This window comes from Scylla paramamosain, chromosome 16, assembly GCF_035594125.1.
Source record: "Scylla paramamosain isolate STU-SP2022 chromosome 16, ASM3559412v1, whole genome shotgun sequence".
Lineage (NCBI taxonomy): Eukaryota > Metazoa > Arthropoda > Malacostraca > Decapoda > Portunidae > Scylla > Scylla paramamosain.
This window is the reverse complement of record NC_087166.1, coordinates 1,363,140-1,383,918: the sequence shown is the minus strand read 5'-3', so window position 1 is coordinate 1,383,918 and position 20,779 is coordinate 1,363,140. Positions and strand designations below refer to the sequence as shown.

The 20,779-nt window shown below is 42.8% G+C and overlaps 1 protein-coding gene across 1 annotated transcript in view; it reads left to right on the top strand.

Annotated features, from left to right (window-relative positions):
- The window catches only part of LOC135107883 (homeobox protein Hox-B1b-like), a 50,691-nt gene extending 31,442 nt beyond the window's left edge, over window positions 1-19,249 (top strand). The window contains exon 2 of the mRNA XM_064018241.1: window positions 16,478-19,249. Coding sequence (XP_063874311.1) covers window positions 16,478-16,965 — 488 coding nt within the window. The 3' untranslated portion in view covers window positions 16,966-19,249. The remainder of the gene's footprint in view (window positions 1-16,477) is intronic.
- The last annotated feature ends 1,530 nt before the right edge of the window (window positions 19,250-20,779 follow it).

The window sequence follows — 20,779 nt, the reverse complement described above, 5'->3', positions numbered from 1 at the left end:
TCCTCTTTATTCTTTCACTCGTATGTTACTTTCCCTCATCTTTCCTCTTTTCCTTCTATCTCCTGTTTCCCTCCTTGTCCACGTCTACGTCTTCGAATCGCTCTGTATGCGGCACAGATGGTTTTCTCTGCGTCGTAAAATGAAGTTAGTTTTTTTTTTTTTATTTGTTTTATTTTATCTGTCCTTCGTCTCCCAATCACATCTCCTGTTCCTCCTCCTCCTCCTCCTCCTCCTCCTCCTCTTCCTCCTCCTTCTCCTCCTCCTCCTCCTCCTTGTAAGAAGTAATAGGAATCCTTAATGGCAGGTTTTTACAAGTTATGTTTTTTTTCTTTACTGTTCATGCTTAATTCATGATATATCTTCTCTATTTTTTTCATTTTTTTTCATATAATTTATGCAGTAAATTAAACGCTCCATTAATGTTTAAGTTTAATCACGTTTTTTTTTCTTTCTTTGTGGAGTGATTTTTCTATTTTATTTACTTGTTCAATCTCAAGATCAGCCAGAAAAAAAGAGAATGATAAATTGCTTGTATTCTGAGAGGTCACTTTTTTCTTACATACAGCCTCAGCCTTAACATATTGCGTCCCATCTGCCTCGAGCACAGTCCCCAGCACGCCCTCACAACAGGACTGCATCAACACGCAGCGTGGTGGAGGGTATTGTTAGTCAAAGGGAAAGAGACAAGAATAAAAGGATGAAGCATAATAAAATGAAATAGCGAGGAATAAAAAATAAATAAATAAATAAGTAGTGGAGGATATTTTCGTTATAACACATGGACAGAGACAAGAATAGAAGAAAACAGCAATGGATAGAGGAAAACTAAGAGATGAAAAAGTAAAAAATGGAGAAGCAGAGAATGAAGGATGAGGAAACAACGAGGAACACAAAATGGAAACGGAATCACAACTACTGATAAATAAGAAAGAAGCAGGGAGGAAAAAGTAATGAAATAGAGGAACGAGGAATTAGAATCAGCAAAAATATCATAACTACCCAAGATGAAAAAAATATATATAATCCAGAAAACTAAAAACAAATAATGAAAGTAGAAACGCAGCTCAAACTTTTTTTTTTCCAACATCGTCTGCCATTTTCTTAATATATCCTTATATGGGCCTGATTTTTTGTTCCCCTTCTTATAACCTTTTAGCTCCCTTCTCTCCCCTCGCTGCTCCCCTCCCTTATCCTTCTTTCTCACTCTTCCCTTTTCCCTCCCCACGTGTCCCCTCTCCCCTCCGTTACCCTCACCACCCTAAGTCTCTACTCCACCCCTCCCTCCGCTCTCCCTTCCCTTTCCTGCTTCCCTCCTCCCTTCTGCTGCGTGGTAATGGGCTCTGGAGGCCACGATCTGAGAGGATCAGCTTGCCTTCAGAGGGATCAGGACCCACTCTGGAGGGAAGAGGGAGGATCTGGTTGCTGTGTTTTGTGCTCCACCTCCATCATCACCACTACTGCCTCCACCATTACCACCATGGCTACTTACTGTTACCAAGACTGCCATTACTCACCATCATTACCGCCTTTGCTTCTACAGTCCACCTCCGTTACCACTCTCCTTTTTGACCACCAGTACAGAATTACTCTCGTTCATCCACCACAGGTACAATTGTATATGCATCACAGTCACTGCAATACTTCCACCACAATCAGTGATACCACCGCCACCACCATCACCACTATCACTATATCACAATACTCATACTTAACTAATGGACTCATCACATGACGCAGGACGAGCTCAATTTTTCTAATTATATTTTCTGAAAAGCGAGGGAAGAAAAAGGCAGAGTGAAGAATGAAAGCTGGATAAAGTTGATGAGAAATTATTATCTGTGTTCATAACCCAAATGGACGAGTGTCTGCAGCTGGCACTGGCGGCGGTGCCGAGACTCGCGTGAGTGTTTCTATGGCCAGCAGGGTGACCTCCGGGGATTGCAAGCCGCAACACACGGGACGCCACGGCAGCACGCGCGCCAGGCTGATTGGTCATGGAATTTATTTGTCTTTTCTCATCAGACTCCTTAACAGCACTGGGTGTCGTTTACTTGAAGAAAATAAGATCAAGTTAAAGCCCAATTGCATGTTATATTCTGTGCAATGGGGACGATAATCACACTTCGGTAAAGACCCATGAATCTACTGCCAGTTATAAGTAATCAACACAATACTCTAGATGACAAAGTAGATAGAAAAATAAATATAATATAAGAATAACATTCCTAAGTCGCAGTAATTGTAACCCAACGTGGGCGGCCTCCTGCTTGGCCTAGATCTGTGCGTGGCTTCAGCTGCACCATTCTGACGCACAGGGAGTCTTGCACCCCTCAATGAATGCAAATACTGGTGAAAGAACCTCAGATGGCGAGCATTGCGGGTGGCGGGGTTGAAGGGGACGTGGTGGCGGTGGCGTGCATGATGAGGCAAGGCTTAGTGGTGGGCTAGATTTGTCCTCAGTGGTTGTAATGAACTTAAGATGGGGAGGCTGTTATGTTGGAGGTGGTATAATGGCTGTAAATAAATGAACATAAGAAAATAAAGGAAGCAGCAAGAAGCCATCAAGCCTACACGTGGTAGTCTCTGCATAAAACCTGTATACTTATTATCACCTCTTATCCCCATCCATAAATTTGCTTAATCTTTTAATGCTCCCTATTGACTCGGCACTGACAACCTGATTACTGAGTCCATTATATTTTTGTACCACTCTGTTTGATAACCAGTTTTTTCCTATCTCTTTTTAACTCTAACTTCATCAAGCTTGAACCCTTCACTACCACGATTACTGACCCTTAGGATTTTGTTTCGTGTTGTGACAGAGTTGCAATAGGAGGTCGCTAGGATAGTATGGTGGGAGGAATGAACAGTGTGGCTATGGAGATATTGTTTGTTATTTTGGTGCTGGTGGTACTGGCAATGTTACTGTGGCGGTTGATGTAGTGCTGGGACAGTCACTACAATGAGGGGAGGTGGCGGTGGTGGGATGTATGGTGCAGCGTTGGATGAATGGTGATGTGGTGACAGAGGTCGTTGTTGTATGGATGGTTATGGTGGTCGTTGGGAGAAACAGTGAGTGAGAGAGAGAGAGAGAGAGAGAGAGAGAGAGAGAGAGAGAGAGGAGAGAGAGAGAGAGAGAGAGAGAGAGAGAGAGAGGTTACTGGGGGGATTAGACTGACGAAATATGCATGCCAGAAGAGAAAATCACACCAACACACACACACACACACACACACACACACACACACACACACACACACACACACACACACACACACACACACAGGCAGTGATGAATAATAAGGAGCAGAGCAGGAAAAGAAAAATCTGTCTAGAGGAGATGGAGAAAGAAGAAAAGTAGATGGTGAAAGTGATAAAAATGCAAAAGAAAAAGGAATAGGAGACGAGAAAAAGATGAAGAAAGTAAATTGATGGAGAAGTAGAGAAAAGAGAAAGAGGAAGTGGAGGAGGAGGAGGAGGAGGAGCAGAGAAAAGAGGAAAAGGAGGAGGAGACGAAGACGAGAAGGTAGCGGAAGATCAGGAGAAAGAGAAGAAGGAAGAGGAAGAGGAGGAGGAGAAGGAGGAGGTAGCACCGAGTCAGTCTGTCATTCCTTGTTACGCTGGCACAGGATGTTATGTCCGTCATCATCACCGTCACCACCACACACCCCTCTCTCCCTCCCTCCCTCACTCACTCTCTCCCTTCCTTCCTCCTCTCCGCAGCTTTTTCTCGCTTTCTTTTCCTTCCTCCGTCCTTTTCCTGTTGCATGGTGTCTTTCTTTCCATTATTTTATTTGTTTTCCTCTTTTTTTCTTTCGTTTTCTTTTCTCTGCCTCTTCCCTGTTTCATGGTGTCTTCCTGTCCTTCCTGTCCTTTCTTTCGTTTTCTTACTCTTTTCTTCCCTCTATTTATCTTCAATTTACCGCTTTATTTCCTTTTCCATCTCACCACTTTGCTATTACTCTTACCATGTTCTGTATCTTGCTTATTTTCTTTCTATTTTTTTTATGTCATCTCTCACCAATTCCTTGCATCTCCTCTTTTTCTCCCTCTTCCCTTCTGCTTCTCCTTCCTTCTTCCTCCTTGTTCCTCCATCATCACCAGCTTCCCTTCGTTCGCTTTATTTTTTTATCGTTGTTTTTTGTCCTTTTGCTAATGTGGCGACGTAAGTGAAGCTGGAAATACCATCACTCAGCTGTCTTGGCCTCGATTCCTTTCAGTGGCGTTCTTAGAAGTTGTTGTGGCTCTTGTGATCTGTTTCCCTCAGGTGTCTCGCGGTGCATTTATTAAGTTTTTTTTTTTTTTTTGGTAGTGAGTGTTGTCTATTGTTTTTAAGTTTTATTTGAGGTTTTATTTGTTTTTGTTTTTATTTGTTTATTGATCTATGTATTTATTTGTTTGTTCGTTTTTATCTATTTATTTTTTTTCATGGATTATGTTTTTCTTTGATATTTTTTTTCTTAATATTCTGCGATCCCTCCTCCTCCTCCTCCTCCTCCTGTACATTCTTTTTTTGGCATACTCAGGTAATTAATTTATAGTTCATCTTCGTCGTGTCACTTTTCACATACACCTTCTTTCTTTCCTCTTGCCCTTCATGTTAATTTCTATCAGTGCTTTTCCTCTTCAAATCTTCCATTCCTGCTTTTCTTTCTTTTTCTTTTCTTTTCTTTTTTTTTTTTTTTTCGCCATCAGTGCGTTTTCAATTATGTCCTTGTCCTCTTTCCTTCTCGTTTTTTTTTTCTTTTTTTTTTAGATCCGTCACTTTCTACGTTTTCTTTGATCTCTCTCTCTCTCTCTCTCTCTCTCTCTCTCTCTCTCTCTCTCTCTCTCTCTCTCTCTCTCTCTCTCTCTCTCTCTCTCTCTCTCTCGTCTTTATAAAATGATGACACCACTCAAGACTCAGACTCGGGGCAGAAGGAAGCTTTAAATAAATGAACACATGGAACAGCAACACTAATGGGTCATGTGGAGGAGATTATTGACCGCTTTGCCTTTCCCTAAGTGTCCTGAACAAAATGGGAGGAATAGGTTTGCTATAATTACGTGAAGTACTCAACCCAGGAAAGGCCCGCCCTCCTGCCAGAGCCACCCAATCACAGCCCGCGACGCCCTTGAGGTGCCGCGGAGTTTATTTGCTTGTGTTCCGTTGCCTGACCTGAAGGATACAAACTGGGTGATGCTGATGATACCCTGTTGTCTTGTAGTGCTTGATCTATATGTTGTTTTAATCTTTACAAGCGAAATAGAACTCAGGATTAGTATATCTTTGGAGAAATAGGGAAATTGGCAACCATTCGCATGTCGGAAATATACAAACTGCCTCACATAAATCATATACTTTGATCTCATTATGCCCAGTGTATGGATTGGTGTGAATTTTTACAAGCAAAACAAAGCTCAGGATTAGTATATCGTGGGCATATGATAAAGTTGGCAACCACTTACGTCCGAAAAAATACAAACTGCCCCACATAAACTATATACTGAAGTCTTATGCTCAATGTATGTGTGGCTTTGAGTTTTAGAAGCGAAACGAAGCTCAGGATTAGTATATCGTGAGGAAATGGTAAAGCTGGCATCCATTCACGTCCTTTTTCGAGGCAGCATTTTACGTTAGAAATTCAATACCCAAGTGCATGACAAGGACTGACTGCTTTCTGCCTCCTCCATCCCCTTGCTCCGTCTCATTTCCTTGAGTGAAGAGTGAAATCTTTCCTGCTGGCATGTATATACTGGCTCTCTTTGTATGAAGCAGACGCAAGCACGAAGTAACGCAGATAAGGAAACAGACAAGAAAAGAACAAAAAAGGAGAAAAAAAAGAGGAATAAAGAGAATTTCAAACACCAACAAACATTTAGGTTCTTAGTAGAGTGTTTGATTCTAATGCTCTACTCTACATTAGTCACAGCATTTCGGGAAACTACCTACAATATGAATAAAGCATAATGTATGACTAATAAAGTTCATGAGGGAAGGTATAAATGCTGGTTGAAAATCACTATATAGCAGGAGAGGTGCAGAGGAAGGAAAAGAAGGAAAGCTAAGTGCAAAAGAGAGAGAGAGAGAGAGAGAGAGAGAGAGAGAGAGAGAGAGAGAGAGAGAGAGAGAGAGAATAACGAAACCACCTACAGACAAGTATACCACCTTTACGAAACACACCGGAGCACGAGACAACACAGATCACCTCATGTCAATCCCGCATAACCACAGCCAGGCAAAGACAGGAAAGAAAACGAAGCCATTACACAAACCCACCAACGTATCAATCCTGCCTCGCTCTTGGTAATCGAATGCCTTGAACCATACCTTAAGAAAACCCAACAAAGGGGCTCTATATATATGGGTTCCGTGTTCCTCGTCCTCCCTCCTTCAACAGAGGCCCACATTGGAGGGACTGGAGTGCAGGAGGCCCGAGGAAACCTGACAATTTGCATATCGCTGGAGTTTACGAAGTTACCGTTGCATGTTGGAGACAAAAAGTGGGACTGGCAGGCGTGTGGCTCCTTCGTGACGGCTCCCGATGAGTTCGTGCGACTGTATCTCTCTCTCTCTCTCTCTCTCTCTCTCTCTCTCTCTCTCTCTCTCTCTCTCTCTCTCTCGGTTTTATCTTGATCCATGTTTTGCTTTTGTGGTTTTTTCGATTTTTTTTTCTTCTTAACTACACAAAATATTAATGTTTTTACTAGTTTTCACCTGTGTGTGTGTGTGTGTGTGTGTGTGTGTGTGTGTGTGTGTGTGTGTGTGGAAATTCTACCCTCCACTTTTTTTTTTTTTTTTTGTTTCTTTACTTTCACTTTCTCCTTACCTTTCCGAAATGACATCCATCCATCCGTACGAACGAAAAACGAAAAGAAACGAACCGAAACGAAACATGTAATCCATCGCGCATTCAGAAACTCACACAAATACAGACCCAAAGAAGACTGCACGGACGGAGAAGAAAATACTAGGAGATGAAAAGAAGAATAAGGAAGTGAGATGAAAGGAAAATAGGAAAACAGGAGAATGAGATGAAGGGAAAATGGCAGAGTGAACTGAAGCCAAAATAATGTAACCCACATCACCTGCCCTCACCTGCCTCTCCTCACCTGCATGCACTGATTGCCTGCCGTGTCCCCGGAGTTCAGGAACCATTATTAACTGTGCCACCACAAAGCAGACACACGGATACAGTTCAGGCCAGCAACCATTCTCCCCACTGACTCCCCTCTCTGTCTCTCTCTCCTTTCCCTCCCCAATTTAGCTTTTATTTGGTTTCTTTCTTTCTCCTCTCTCATTCCCCTCTCTCTTCTTGCATGTTTTCCTTTCATTTTTTTTTTCTTCTTTACTTTTATTTAACTTTTTCTTCTTTTTTTGTTTTTCTTTATCACCCTTTTTATCTATTTTTTCCCATTTCGTCTTCCATTCTTCCTGTGTATTTTTTTTCTTTAGTGTTTTTCCTTCATTCTTTTCCCATTTTTACCTTTCTTCGTTCTTTTTCTATCTTCTCTGTCTCTTCATTCCTGTTTTCTTCTCTCTCCTTACTCTTTTCCCTCTTCATTTTTTCTATCTTACCTGCCTATTCGTGCTTTTCCTTCTCTTCTCTTTCCTCCCTATTTTCATCATGTCTTTTCTATTTGTTTTCTCGTTTTCTTCTCTCTTCTTACTGTTTCCTATCTTCATCCTTCTATCCTCTTTGTCCCTATCCCTTTTTGTCCTCTATTCCCCTATCTCTTCTTTGTCCCTCTATCCCCTTCTCGCTTTCCCCCCTCTTCCTCTCCTCCCCAGGTTGTGTTTCCCGTAATTGAGTCATTGCAGGGTGTGAACAGTGACGGATGGAAGTGAAATGGTGGCTATTAACAGTGCCGGTGAAGAAAAGACAAATGCGTTCTTGACATGCTCATTGCTGACGTTTGCATTACTCCAGTAGATCGTTCGTTGTGGTTGTGGCTAAGAGGTTTGTGGTTTATGGAGGTTATTTTATATTCGTGTTAATTTGGTATTTGTCAAGATCATTTCATTTAAAGAGACGAAAAGTGTGAGGTTTACAGGGGATTATAGTAGTAGTAGTAGTAGTAGTAGTAGTAGTAGTAGTAGTAGTACTAGTAGTAGTAGTAGTAGTATTTATGTGGATATTTAAGGAAAAAGAATCTATAAGAAAAAAAAATCAAAATAAATAAGGAATGTTGAGAAAATATTATGCGGTTTGTATATAATCAGGAATAGGTTTTTTTTTTTTTTTCTGCGAGTATCTGAACAAACTTGAGCTTGCTGCCAACATCAGGTGTACTCTTAAACTTTTCTTTGTCCTATCTTTTATTTGTTATTATTTGGCTGATTTGCAAGTTTCAAGAGTTTTCATGATTCATGTGATAATTTAACAAGGATTCTGGATCTTCAGTAGGAAAAACACTCATGATAAAACGAGTAACCTCCGTGGCTTTGAAAATAGTTGTGATGAGAGAACAAAGCGTTTAAGAATGCTGCCCACGGTCTAAGAATAAAAACTATTTAGAAGTTAAAGAAAATATGTTGTTGGAGCTTAAAGATAATTTCCTCTAATTATATAAGGAATTCAATTAGACTTAAGTGTAAAAATTATGTTGCTGTATAATATAAATTCCTTAAGGTACAAAATCTAATTAAAAAAAATGAAAATAAAGAAAAAAGTGACGTACGCAAGTGAGGAAAAAATAAATAGAAGCACGAAGATAATGGCCAGTGAAAATTCCTGGATTATGAGTGTGAAATAAAGATAATTTTACAGATTATTAAGTAGCAAAGTCTTGGAAGGAACGGTTAGATATAAGTGAAGGAGGAAGATGGAACAAATAAGCTGCTACATGAACTTGAAGGTAGCAGGCGTTGGTGCTTTGTTCCCCCGTGGCGTGTCGTGCCGTGCCGCGGGTCGATGCGCTGCCGGGACGAGACATGAAAAGTAAATCACACCAATCACTATATAGAAAACAGATACGTGTTTGCTCTGCCATTGTGCTTGCGTGTTTTCTTTTCTTTTTTTTTTTCCTCAGTGTATATTCGAGTTTTACCTTTTCTTCTGATTTTAATTTTCTCATGATTGGCTCCCTTCATTGTGGACGCTATTGCTTAATAGCTATGGTTAGTATTATTATTTTATTTTACAATTTTTTATCAATATTTCTTTAATTTTTCCTTGATTAAAATGTATGTTGGTATTTAATGCGTATTTTTACATCTTCTCGTTTCTCCGATATTTTTTTTTTTTCCCTGATTTCACAGCTAATTCCACTAATGATTTTCTTATATATTTTTTTTTACATTGCTACTGATGTTATTTCTTCTTTATTTAATGATTTACTCCTTTCAAACTCCCAATAATTTTCACCCCCGTCACTCATAATTAAGGTCTTATAGTATGGCAAACTCAGAACACGTTGCTTCTCACCTGCATGCACACCTGCCTCCCAGCGCCGTCAAGTATCACGTCCTTCCCACACACACTTACCGCTCACCTCTGGCACATATTCAGAAACGCTTTGCTCTCTCACCATAAATATTTTTAGAGGCCAGAGAAACAATTAGCCGGACTCTCAAGACTGTTTTTCCTGTTAATAATGTCGTAATCTTGTTAATCTGTCAGTAGAACTATGAAAACACCCTTAGAAACCCGTGTAGCTTGAACTAGAGCCTTTTGAGTGTAGTAGAGATGCAGGGCAGAAGTGTTTTAGAGTCTCATATCACATTCATCCATCTCTCCCTCTCCTCTTCAACTTGTAACGTCATCCTCCCTTCCATTCTAGTTTCCTCTGCGTATCCTTCACCCCCAGCACCGCCTTCCCCACTGCCATCACCCTCCCCTCCCTTTCTCCTGTTCCTTCCTGTCCCGTCCCCCTTACCCCTGCCTCGCCAACTAACTACAGGACACAAACACAACCGAACTATTGGAAGTCTCTTGAGCCAAAACAAAGACACTCGTGGTACTCTCTGTGTGTGTGTGTGTGTGTGTGTGTGTGTGTGTGTGTGTGTGTGTGTGTGTGTGTGTGTGTCGATTCTCTTCCTTCTCCCCTCTTGTTTTTCTGGCAGGGGTCCAAGCTCCCCCTCTTCTTCCTCCTCCTCCCCCCTCTCCCTCCTTCCTCCTTATCCCTGATCCCTTTCCCTCCTCCCTCTCCCTCTCCCCTCTCGCCACTTAACTAACGAACCAGTGTTTTTTTGCTGCATCTGTATCATACTATTTTCTTATTGTTCCATTATTTTCTAACCACGGGCTACTTTTTTGTTTTTATCTCGCTGAAGTCATGCGATGTTTGCCATTCTGTGTAATTTAGTTCGAGTTATGTTTTGTGATTGGATTGTACGTACGTGCTTCAGTTTGAGAATTATTATATGAAAAAAAAAAGAAAAAGAGGTTGTGGAGCGGATTCAGACGAGAAGTATTCAGAAATGTTGCTTATTTTTATTTGTTTGTATTTGTTTATGGTCTCTTTATCTCTACTGATTGATCGACTGATGGATTAAAATTGTAATTTATCACATATGTTTATTCTTCTCTATGTATTGATTTCCTGTCTGTATCTTTTATTTATTTACTAGTTTATTCATTCATTCGTTTATTTATTCATTGTGGTCTGCTTGTACTCTGATAACACGGTCGTTAAGCAAGAATGCCAGCGGGTCGAGCCATTGCCTGAGCCACTGCCAGCCAGCTGATCAAAGAAGTGGTGCGAGGCCAGGCAGTCCCTCCGCGGGGCTCTGCTATTGACTTAATAGAGGAGTTCCGTGCCCGGGTACAGCTCAATACAGGGGCGGCGGCGAGGCAGGCGATGTAGCATATTCGACCACTCACTCAACACCAAGGATACTGTACAAGAGAGAGTGCGAGGAATTTCGTACATCATTAGAAATTCAGGTTCTTGTTGGCATCACTGATTATACTATGCTGAACAGTGGTATTAGAGAAAAGTAAGCATTTAAAATTTTTGAAACATTTTATTATACTTGGAAATTGTTTGCAGTGTCTTAATGTACATGAAGAAAATGCACAAGTATCCCATATAATACATGGCTTTTTGGGGAAAACAGAAGTGTAATTCAAATACGGAAGTAGCGATAGTATAATCAAAAAAGCTAATTACTATATAAATGAAACACTAAAGGATTTTTTTTATTTATGTTTATTTATTTAATTACATTGGATTCCTAGGAATTTCAAGTATCATTTTTTGGGTGCTTTCATTGGTGTTGTTATTCATGTTTATTTGATCTATTTTTACTTTATTTTATTTCGTCATATGTATTTATTTATTTATTTATATATCTATTCATTTATTTATCTATCTATCTATTTGTTTACTTATTTATTTATTTATTTACTTACTTTTTTTAACATTGGCATTGCAGAATACAGGTCCAACTATCACTACAATCACAGAAAGAAAAAAAAAAAACTTGACAACCCGGATAGCTTCCACTAAAGCCTGTCTGGAGTGGTCGGAACAGGACGCTGAAACGTTTAAAGAATAAAAACCTTCTTCGTTGCAGCACACCAAGCAGAACCAGACTCCGCGAACACGTTTTTTTGCATATAGATTATTTTTACGTGTATCTGAGCAGTGCGTTGTAAGGCGCTACCTGGCTGTGTTGGTGCGTGTCGCTACCTCTCGCCGGCTGTGTTTGGCCGCCACCTTTGCCCCGCAGCGCCAACAGCGAGTCTCAAGGCTGCGTGTGGTGGGCGAGGCGGTGAGGCGGTGAGGCAGCCGTGCACCAAGCGACCTCACCTCTTCTCTACTCTCCTCCCCTGCCAGACAAACGTACTCCCTTCCTCATTTCTCATTTTCTCTCCTTCATTTTTTTTTCTGCTATATAATATCTATTTTTTTTTCCCCATACGTCTTCCCTTCCTCTGTTAATTTCTTTTTCCTTTTTTTTCATTTTTTACTATTTAATATCTACTTTTTTTTTTTTCTTCCATACGCCTTCCCTCCCTTATTTCTCACTTTCTCTTCTCACCTGTTTTTGTTTTAGTCTCACTGTAATAGCCACCTCTCTTCCTCCTCCTTCCACTTTTTGCTACTACGTTCTCTCTCTCTCTCCCTTATTTCTCACTCGGGCTTGCTCCTCAGTTTCTTTCTCCTAATCCGTCACCCACTCTCTCCTTCTCTCCTGTTTCCTTCCCTCCCTCTAACACCCACCTCTCTTTCACTTTAATATCCTTCTCTCTCATTCTACGTTCTTCTCCGCTGTACTCCATGACCGACCTCTCCCTGTAATAAGTTGATTATCTCCTGTGGCCATTAAGTAACTCGCTGTATTACCCTGAAGCTTTAGACGTCATCTTAAGACCGCGTGTCGTGACCGTGAGTTAGTGTGAAAACCGTGAATTGTTAGGATGTCCAAGATGAGACAGGGAGAGACTGGCGGGAGATTGAGTGTTGGTATTCTTATTTGCTAGATGATAATGATGGTAGTGATATTGAGGGTAATGGTTTTTATACATGCAACAAGTGTGGTGGTACGTAAAATAGATTAAACAAACTCATGCGCGCTGGAAAATTTCTAATGATTCTGAAATTGGTGGAAGATTAAGTGCCATTATTCTTGTGTCCTGAACGATAATGATAACAATATTGATGATGGTCTTTTTTTTTTGTCCTTCTCCCAAGTAAATATGGTGGTACATTAAATAAAAACAAATAAAAAGTACTCAAATGCGCTGGAAAGATATGTATAAACCTGCAACTAAATAATGAATAATATCAATAGTTTGAGTCAGTCTGCCACCACTACCACCACCACCAGGACTGCCAGGCGTCGCAACAAGGGCGGCAGTGACCTCCCGTCCGCGTGTACGTAGATATTTTTATTTCTCTTCATTTGTACCCACAGCCGCTCGCCGCCCACCGCCCGCCGCCCGCAGTCATTCCGTAGGTGATCATCGCACGCACACCACACCCCGCTACTCCCTCCTACCCCCTCTGGCACACACACACACACACACACACACAAGCTTTCACCGTCTACACCTACTCATCTACACCCTCTACATACCTACACTGGCTCTCCTAATACCTTCCTTGCTGTACAGTATACCTAACACTCTCAACACCAAGGAAACGAACCAAAGCTGTTTAACTATTGAGGACAGTCGCCATACAGGAAGGGAATGTGTTAGGAGTGGTCTGTTATTGCTATGAGGCTTTGTGGCATTCAGACGAAGGGTAAAAAGTATGGTTTGTGTTATTTTCTCAGCTTTTATTTTGAGATTTTGTTGTTGCTGTTATTGGTGTTATTATTGCTATTGTTGTTGTTGTTGTTGTTGTTGTTGTTGTTGTTGTTGTTATTATTATTACTAGTGAGACTACTACTACTACTACTACTACTACTACTACTACTACTACTACTACTACTACTACTACTACCACCATCATCATTACACATCATTATTCATAGCCAATGCTCAAGTATGCGACAAAGTTTAATTTATTTTTATCTTTTTCCTTCTCTTTTTACATTGAAAGGAAAGTTTTAAACCGTGTCACTTGTTACTGTCTGCTTTCATTTGTTGCGTGTGAATCTTCTTATCATCCGTGTGAGTTTCCACAAAGAGGGTTTTACTGCTATGCCGTCTTCATAATTTTGCTTTTTTTTTTCATACTTATACTTGCAGCCTCCGACACTCCTCTCTCTCTATCTCTCTCTCTCTCTCTCTCTTCCTTCATCACTTTTATCCCTTCTTCCATCCCTTTTCCTCACCGTCATTTTTTCCTTTCTTTTTTTTCTGTCTTTCAATTTTCTCTCCATTCTTTCTACTCTCCCATTCATTTTTCGTCCCTTCTTTCTCTTCTTCCTTTCTCCTTTTTCAGCCAGATTTGCTTTTTCTTCATCCCTCCCAATTTTTTGTTCTTTATTTCTGAACTTTTCTCTTTCCATCCTCTGTTTTTTTCCCTTTTTTTTTCCATTCTGCTTTACTAGTCTTCTATAAACTTCCTCCTCCCCCTTGTCTTGCCTTCAATTCCTCCTTCCTTATCTATTCCTCCTTTATGCTCTTTCTTCCTTCTCTGCAGCTTCCTTTTTTTTTTTCCTTCCCCTCTGATCTCTCTCCTAACTTTTCCTCTTTCTTCCTCCTTCCTTCTTAACCTATTTACATTTTCTTCGTTCTCGTCTTCTCTCCAATCTCTCCTTCCTTTCCACTGTACTCTTACAAGTTCTCCGTTTTCTGTAGCTTCTCTTCTCTCTTTCTCTCTTTCACTCTCCTCCCATTGTAACCTCCCTCCTGCCCTTTCTTCCCTCTCTCCCTCCGACGCCTTCCCTCCCTCGTCATCCCAGCTGTCACTTACACCACCACACGCCACTACACCACCACAGCAACAGTGAGAGTTGTGCCGCCACCCACACACCACTGTCACTGCTATCGTGTTATTAGCATCACCATTATCATTTGCATTGCTGTCTCCATCATCATTGTCATATTAAGAATCATAACCACGTTTGTGTATGTATTTTTTCCCTAGTGTGTGTGTGTGTGTGTGTGTGTGTGTGTGTGTGTGTGTGTGTGTGTGTGTGTGTGTGTGTGTGTGTGTGTGTGTGTGTGTGTCTCCCTTCTCATGCACCCCTAAACAGAGACCAGACATTCTTCCTCCTCCTCCTCCTCCTCCTTCTCCTGAAGAGCCTCCGCCTTATTGTTGTTACTCCTCCCACTTTTAAATTAAATAATGCAATGTATCACAAACAACACCATCAAGACCATCAGATCAGTTTCTCCTTGTCCTTCCTTTGTGTTCCCGTGTGCCTCCTTTCTGCTCCCCTCCATTTCCAGTTGTTATCTCTCTTCGTCCCTTTCTTTTACACTATTCTATTCTCTTTTAGCTTTTGTTTTTGATCGAGTCAATTATAATTCAACTTTTCATGGTATTTCCCTCCATTATTAGGTCTCTCTCTCTCTCTCTCTCTCTCTCTCTCTCTCTCTCTCTCTCTCTCTCTCTCTCTCTCTCTCTCTCTCTCTCTCTCTCTCTCTCTCTCTCCATTAAAGGTAAAATCAAACATAATATTAATAGAATGACAGATATAGAATTCAACTATTATTTTTTTTCTTTTTCTCAATATAAAATTAGTTTTTTTTTTTCTTTATCTCTTACACCGCACATCACTGCTCAGTCTCCTCCTCTTCTTCTCTCTTGTCTTCTTCCTCCTCCTCCTCCTCCTCCTCCTCCTCCTCCTCCTCCTCCTCCTCCTCCTCCTCCTCCTCCTCCTCCTCTGGGCGTGATCTTCCCCTAGTCTGTCTCGCCCACGCCCAGTCATTGTATAAAGATTCGCCCGCAGCCTTTTGTCTTTTTGTCTTCTCTGTTTTCCTTTCTCTGTCGATTCTCTAAGCTGTGTAATTACAGTGTTTGGACGCCATTACTGCCGGCCTCTTTGGTTTTTCTCTCTTCTTCCCACACTTGTCGCTCCCCGTCGTCTGTTCGCCCGCGTCTCCTCGCCTCCCCGAGCCTTGCCGCGGGTTCCTCCTGCCTCACACACACGCCACGTAAACCACTTCACCACAGTTAGACCTCGGGCAACGCGAGGAAAGCGAGAGAAAGCCAGAAATGCGAGAGGAATCGAGTGAAAAAAAGTGGTAAGGTGTGTGGTCCAACGAGCCAAGTACTGTGAAAATAGTGCAGCAGCTGGCGGGGCGGCGATGGTGCTCACCCCGACCCGCACCGTGAAGGCAGCCCAAACACACGATGAGTTTAACAAACGGGCAGCACAAAAGAGACAAACACGTATCGGTTACACTGGGTGGTGGAGAGCGCGAAACATACTCAAGATTAAACACTGGCATTGTTAGGCAAGTCTGCGGTGGCCCGGCCCTGGAGATGGATGTTCCGCGGCCCACTGCCATCATCGGTATAAATCTAGTATTTCTTGAGGATTTACCTTCAAGTATCTAATTCATGGAGACTAAAATGACACCAATCGAAGGTCCTGCTATTATATAGACGTGAGGACTGGTGGGTAGTGGAGGATGGGAAGTGGAGGGTGGAGGGTGGGAGGGGTGGGTGGAGAAGCTGAGAAAGATGCTAGTGTGAAGTCGCCCTGCCCGCCGCTGCCTGCCGCCGCCGCCACGCTGGGAACACATGACACGAGTCCACAGTATTCTGGCCTTCTGTCTAACACCAACACGTAAACACACTCATATTCCTTTCTTTGTATATTACAATGTGGTCTCACCTTCATCTTAGTCTGATATAGCTTTTATTGTACACACTTCTCTCATAACATCAACGTTTATTTGACATTTACTTAGGTTTTTAAAATCATCAGTTAATGTTTGTCGCGTCTTGTATAATATGATATTATTATCCTAAACGTAAATATGATTTCAGTAATTATTGTGTATATATGTAATTAGACCATTTCACTTGAGGCTCAAATGAGATAGCAAAAAAAATTATTTTCTATACTTAAAGTCAACTTAACTGTTGTAGAAGCAAAGACAGTCAATGCGCAGCAGGATACTAACCAAACCCTTCGTTGCAGCGCCCAAGACTGACTATGGGGGCTTTGGGGGCGGCACAGGACGCACCAACTTCACCACCAAACAGCTGACGGAGCTCGAGAAGGAGTTCCACTTCAACAAGTACCTGACTCGCGCCAGGCGGATCGAGATTGCCTCAGCGCTGCAGCTCAACGAGACGCAGGTCAAAATTTGGTTCCAGAATCGACGAATGAAGCAAAAAAAGAGAATGAAGGAAGGACTCATTGCTCCCGAACCCCCGACTGTTTCAACCCCGAACGAGAACAGCAACGACTCAGACTCCACAGCCACGACGGGTGGCAGCACGGGCGGCGGCTCCGGTGGTGGCGCATCCGGCGGCGGAAATGGCGCAGCGAGTGGCGGCGTCACCACTAAGTCAGAGTCGCCGGTGTCAGGAGGTGGCAGCGACTCTCAGCCCTTACAAGTTCCCACTTCGACCAGCAAATCCAAGACGCAAGCGCTGCCCGCCACGACCCAAAGCCCCTCGTAAGGGTAAGGCCTGGGCCTCGGTGCCCGTCAGAGCTTTAACTTGGGTTGTGACCTGGGCGGCCTCGAGCAGGGAAGACTTCCGGCCGTCTACAGTTCTTCGCGAGTGCCGGGCTCCCCCAACGGTCTCAGGGTCCTCTTATCATCCCTTGCCGCAGTAGGGCCCCGGTGAGGAGCAGCATCCGCCAGCCAGCGACGCCCACAGCGAGGTCATCGCCGCCAGCAGTCTGCCACGCCACCCGGCCCTCCTTCCTCGTGATATTACAGGAAGCATCTTGAACGTGCCTCCACCATTGCGGCTATACACAAGTGTGTGATGAAAAAAATAGACTTTATCCATATCTGCTTTTATTAAGTGCACGAGACATTCAGTATAGGTAGTGAGAGGTGTGCAGAGGGACCCGGAGTGAGAGGACACTTTGAAGGGACCTCTTTGGAAATTAATAATTCCAGAAGAGGAGGGCAGCAGGATCCCGCCTGGCGACGGCACGGTGGTGGCTGTTATCAGCTTCTTGCTCAGGGAACTGTCACTTGGTGCAGTAGCCTTCATATTAACTATATTCCCGCTGCTACTGGAGCGGTGCTGTCGGGCTGTCGGTCACTCTCATGCTGTTCCAACCCGTGTGAGCTGTCGTCTTCTCTCCTCCTTAGCCATACTGTGCAATATTTCACACACCGGAGCATGATTGGCTGTCACAACTCATGAGAAGGGGAGAGAAGTTTCATCGTGCGGTGGCAGCAGTAGTAATTCGAGTGTTATGTACAGTTCTGTACACAATCAAGGACATGAAATATAAATACTTATATATATTTAAATTTATATTTTTCTGATACTCGTATACTATAAAACACATTGTAAAAATATCATTGTCACATTATGCCTTCGCATGTGAACCTCTTATACGCAGGTTTCCCATTTCATATCGCCTCATTAGTGTGGACTCCCTGTGGCACTGACGGATGCATGCCCATTACTTCACGGTAGGTTCACCTTAGTCTCGGCGGGGCTGGGGGAAGGTGCATGCCTTCCTGCAGACCGCACACCCGGCCCCGCCCCGCACCGCCTCGCCCGCCGCCGGCCCAGGGACGGGGTGGCGGCGGGGCCAGACTCAACTCAACCGCACCTGGAAGTTCCCACATCAACCAGAGAAGTTTCCTGAGACAAACTTCTTTGATGAGATTGTTGTTGATTTTCCTACTTACAAGTAAACTACAATAAAACGGTACTGGGGCTTTTGGAGCAAACTGGACCATAGGTGCAAAATTTGTTCTAACAGACGCGCGCTTCACGTTACTAACAACTGGAATAAATCTGTACAAAAAAGTAGCATTTTTTTTTAAGCAATGGGACTGTGGACAACAGAAGTGAAGAACCGAAACAACACAGTGTTCTTGGGCGTCCGGGAGCTGAGACACTATTTTTGTAATCACAAGGATTCTTTCCATTCCTTCCTTCCTCCTCCTGCGAATGTGCCTCCTTCATTAGAAACATTCCACACGCTGACTCTCCTCCTCGTCCTCCTCCTCCTCCTCCTCCTCCTCCTCCTCCTCCTCCTCCTCCTCCTCCTCCTCCTCCTCCTCCTGGCGCCCCACCAGTCGTCAAGGTACCAGCAGCTTGGTGCAGGAGTCCCAAGCCGCTCCTCCTCGGCGATAATGTTCTCAAATTATTATTTTTTTTTTTTCCGAATTGGGAAGAAGACATTTCATTTTCATAATTTATATATTGAACGTCTTTATTTTTGCTATGTGATGAGTGAATGTCAGTGCGTAATCGCGTGTGTGTGTATGAGGACTTGTGTATATTTTGTATAAAGCGTCTATTGGTAAGATTCTAATATATGAAATTTATAAAGAAAAATTAATAAACATGAAAAAAACCCATTGTGCTTTAAACCGACGCTGCCAGACGCCCACCCTCTCCCTCCCCCATTCCTCGTTTCTCTCTCTCTCTCTCTCTCTCTCTCTCTCTCTCTCTCTCTCTCTCTCTCTCTCTCTCTCTCTCTCTCTCTCTCTCATAAATCCGTAGAGATCGCCTCCTTCCGTCCCTCCCCCTCCTCCTCCTCCTCCTCCTCCTCCTCCTCCTGGTCCTGCAGGGTGCCACTCCCCGCTGTACATACAAGCTGGAGGCCGTGACCTGACCCTCCCTCCAGCGGGTCGTCGCGTACACACCAGCGCCGCAGCAGCTGTGTACCTCCCGATATTTTTATCACCACTGTCCTCCTCACTCATATCAGTGTAAATTATAACTCTGGAATGATGAGCTTTTCAATAAAGTAAATATTGACTAAGTATGGCTTTCATTACAATATATGTTGCCTAACCTAACCTAACCCAACAATTATAATGCTGCATGTATGTCACGTGATCTTGTTTAAAGGGAAGAGTTTCAAGTCATCTCCAAACCTAAAATGTCTCTATTAAACTTTTTTTTATTGCAATAACTATAGTGCTGCGCGTCACCTTAACGTAACCAAACCTAACTCAACAACTACATTGCTGCATACATGTCATTTGACCTTGGTTAAAAAAAAAAAAGTTTCAGGACATTTTCCAAACCTTTATTTTTTCTGTAGATGAAACAATTAACAGACCCTCTCTATAATGTGTCTCAGCTTAGTCATGGTGACCTCGATATGACCTACTACCCTGCAAGAGCCAGAAGCTGAATAAACAAGACGAGAACCATGCCAGCCTCTACCAACCCTCCCAACATTTGTACTCATTATTACTATCACTAGATTAACTATGTAGTTTATCTCAGACAACCACGTAAGTACAAAGATGTCATGTTGCTTGTTATTCCTTTATGTTCCTCTGTGTTTCCTTTTCGCCGTCTCCCTCCCTCGCTGGCCGGGATGAGTCTGTTTTATAATTAATCATTTCGGCACTCTGTCTCTATCTAAAGGGTGTTTTTTATGAGTTTAGTAATAGTTTAACAAGTATTCTGCATCATCATCAGGAGAACACCCATAAGAACACAACTGATATATGTGAACTTTTTAAAATAACCCTTATAACTGTACCAGGCAATTAGGACTGCAAACTACAGTTACACAGGCTATCACAGACAAACTCGTAAATCCAAAGATGTCAGCTGCTGCTTGATTTTCATTTGTGTTCCTTCGTGTCTGCTTCTCTCTCTCTCTCTCTCTCTCTCTCTCTCTCTCTCTCTCTCTCTCTCTCTCTCTCTCTCTCTCTCCGTCCCTCGCTGGCTGGGATACAGTATTCCCGGAACACTGGACAGAGCATTATTCGGCCACCATAGATCCATCTTTCTTTGACACCCCGCGCGGCCGCCTCTCCTGCCTCGCCTGCCTCTCCTGCCCGACCAACAGCCAATGGGCGATATTTTTTCTTTAATCTTCGTCTCCCCCACCAGGAAAACGTCCTCACCAGGGGGATGAACTCTATGTTTACACCCCCAGTGCCTTTCTTCCTTTTGTTGACCGAGTTAAGGGAATGCATTTTTTCTCCTCCCTCTCTCTCTCTCGCGCTCTCTCTCTCTCAGTTTTCTTTGCACTGTGTAAATGATGATATTTCAGATTATTGTTATTATTATTATCATCGTGGTTTGGTAAGAGGAGCAGCAGCAGGAGGAGGAGGAGAAGGAGGAGGTGTAGGAGTGAGCGTAACTTTTGGTGAGCGTTGAGTGTGGAGTGAGGAATGTAATTACTTGAGTTTATTGTATTATTTTTCTCCATCATGTGTCTCTCATATCCGCGTGTCGTGGTTGTGATGCTTGTCTGACTCGCTCACAACACACATGGAGGGTTGGCTGAAGAAAACTGAGAGAAACACCTTTGATATCTGTCCTCCTA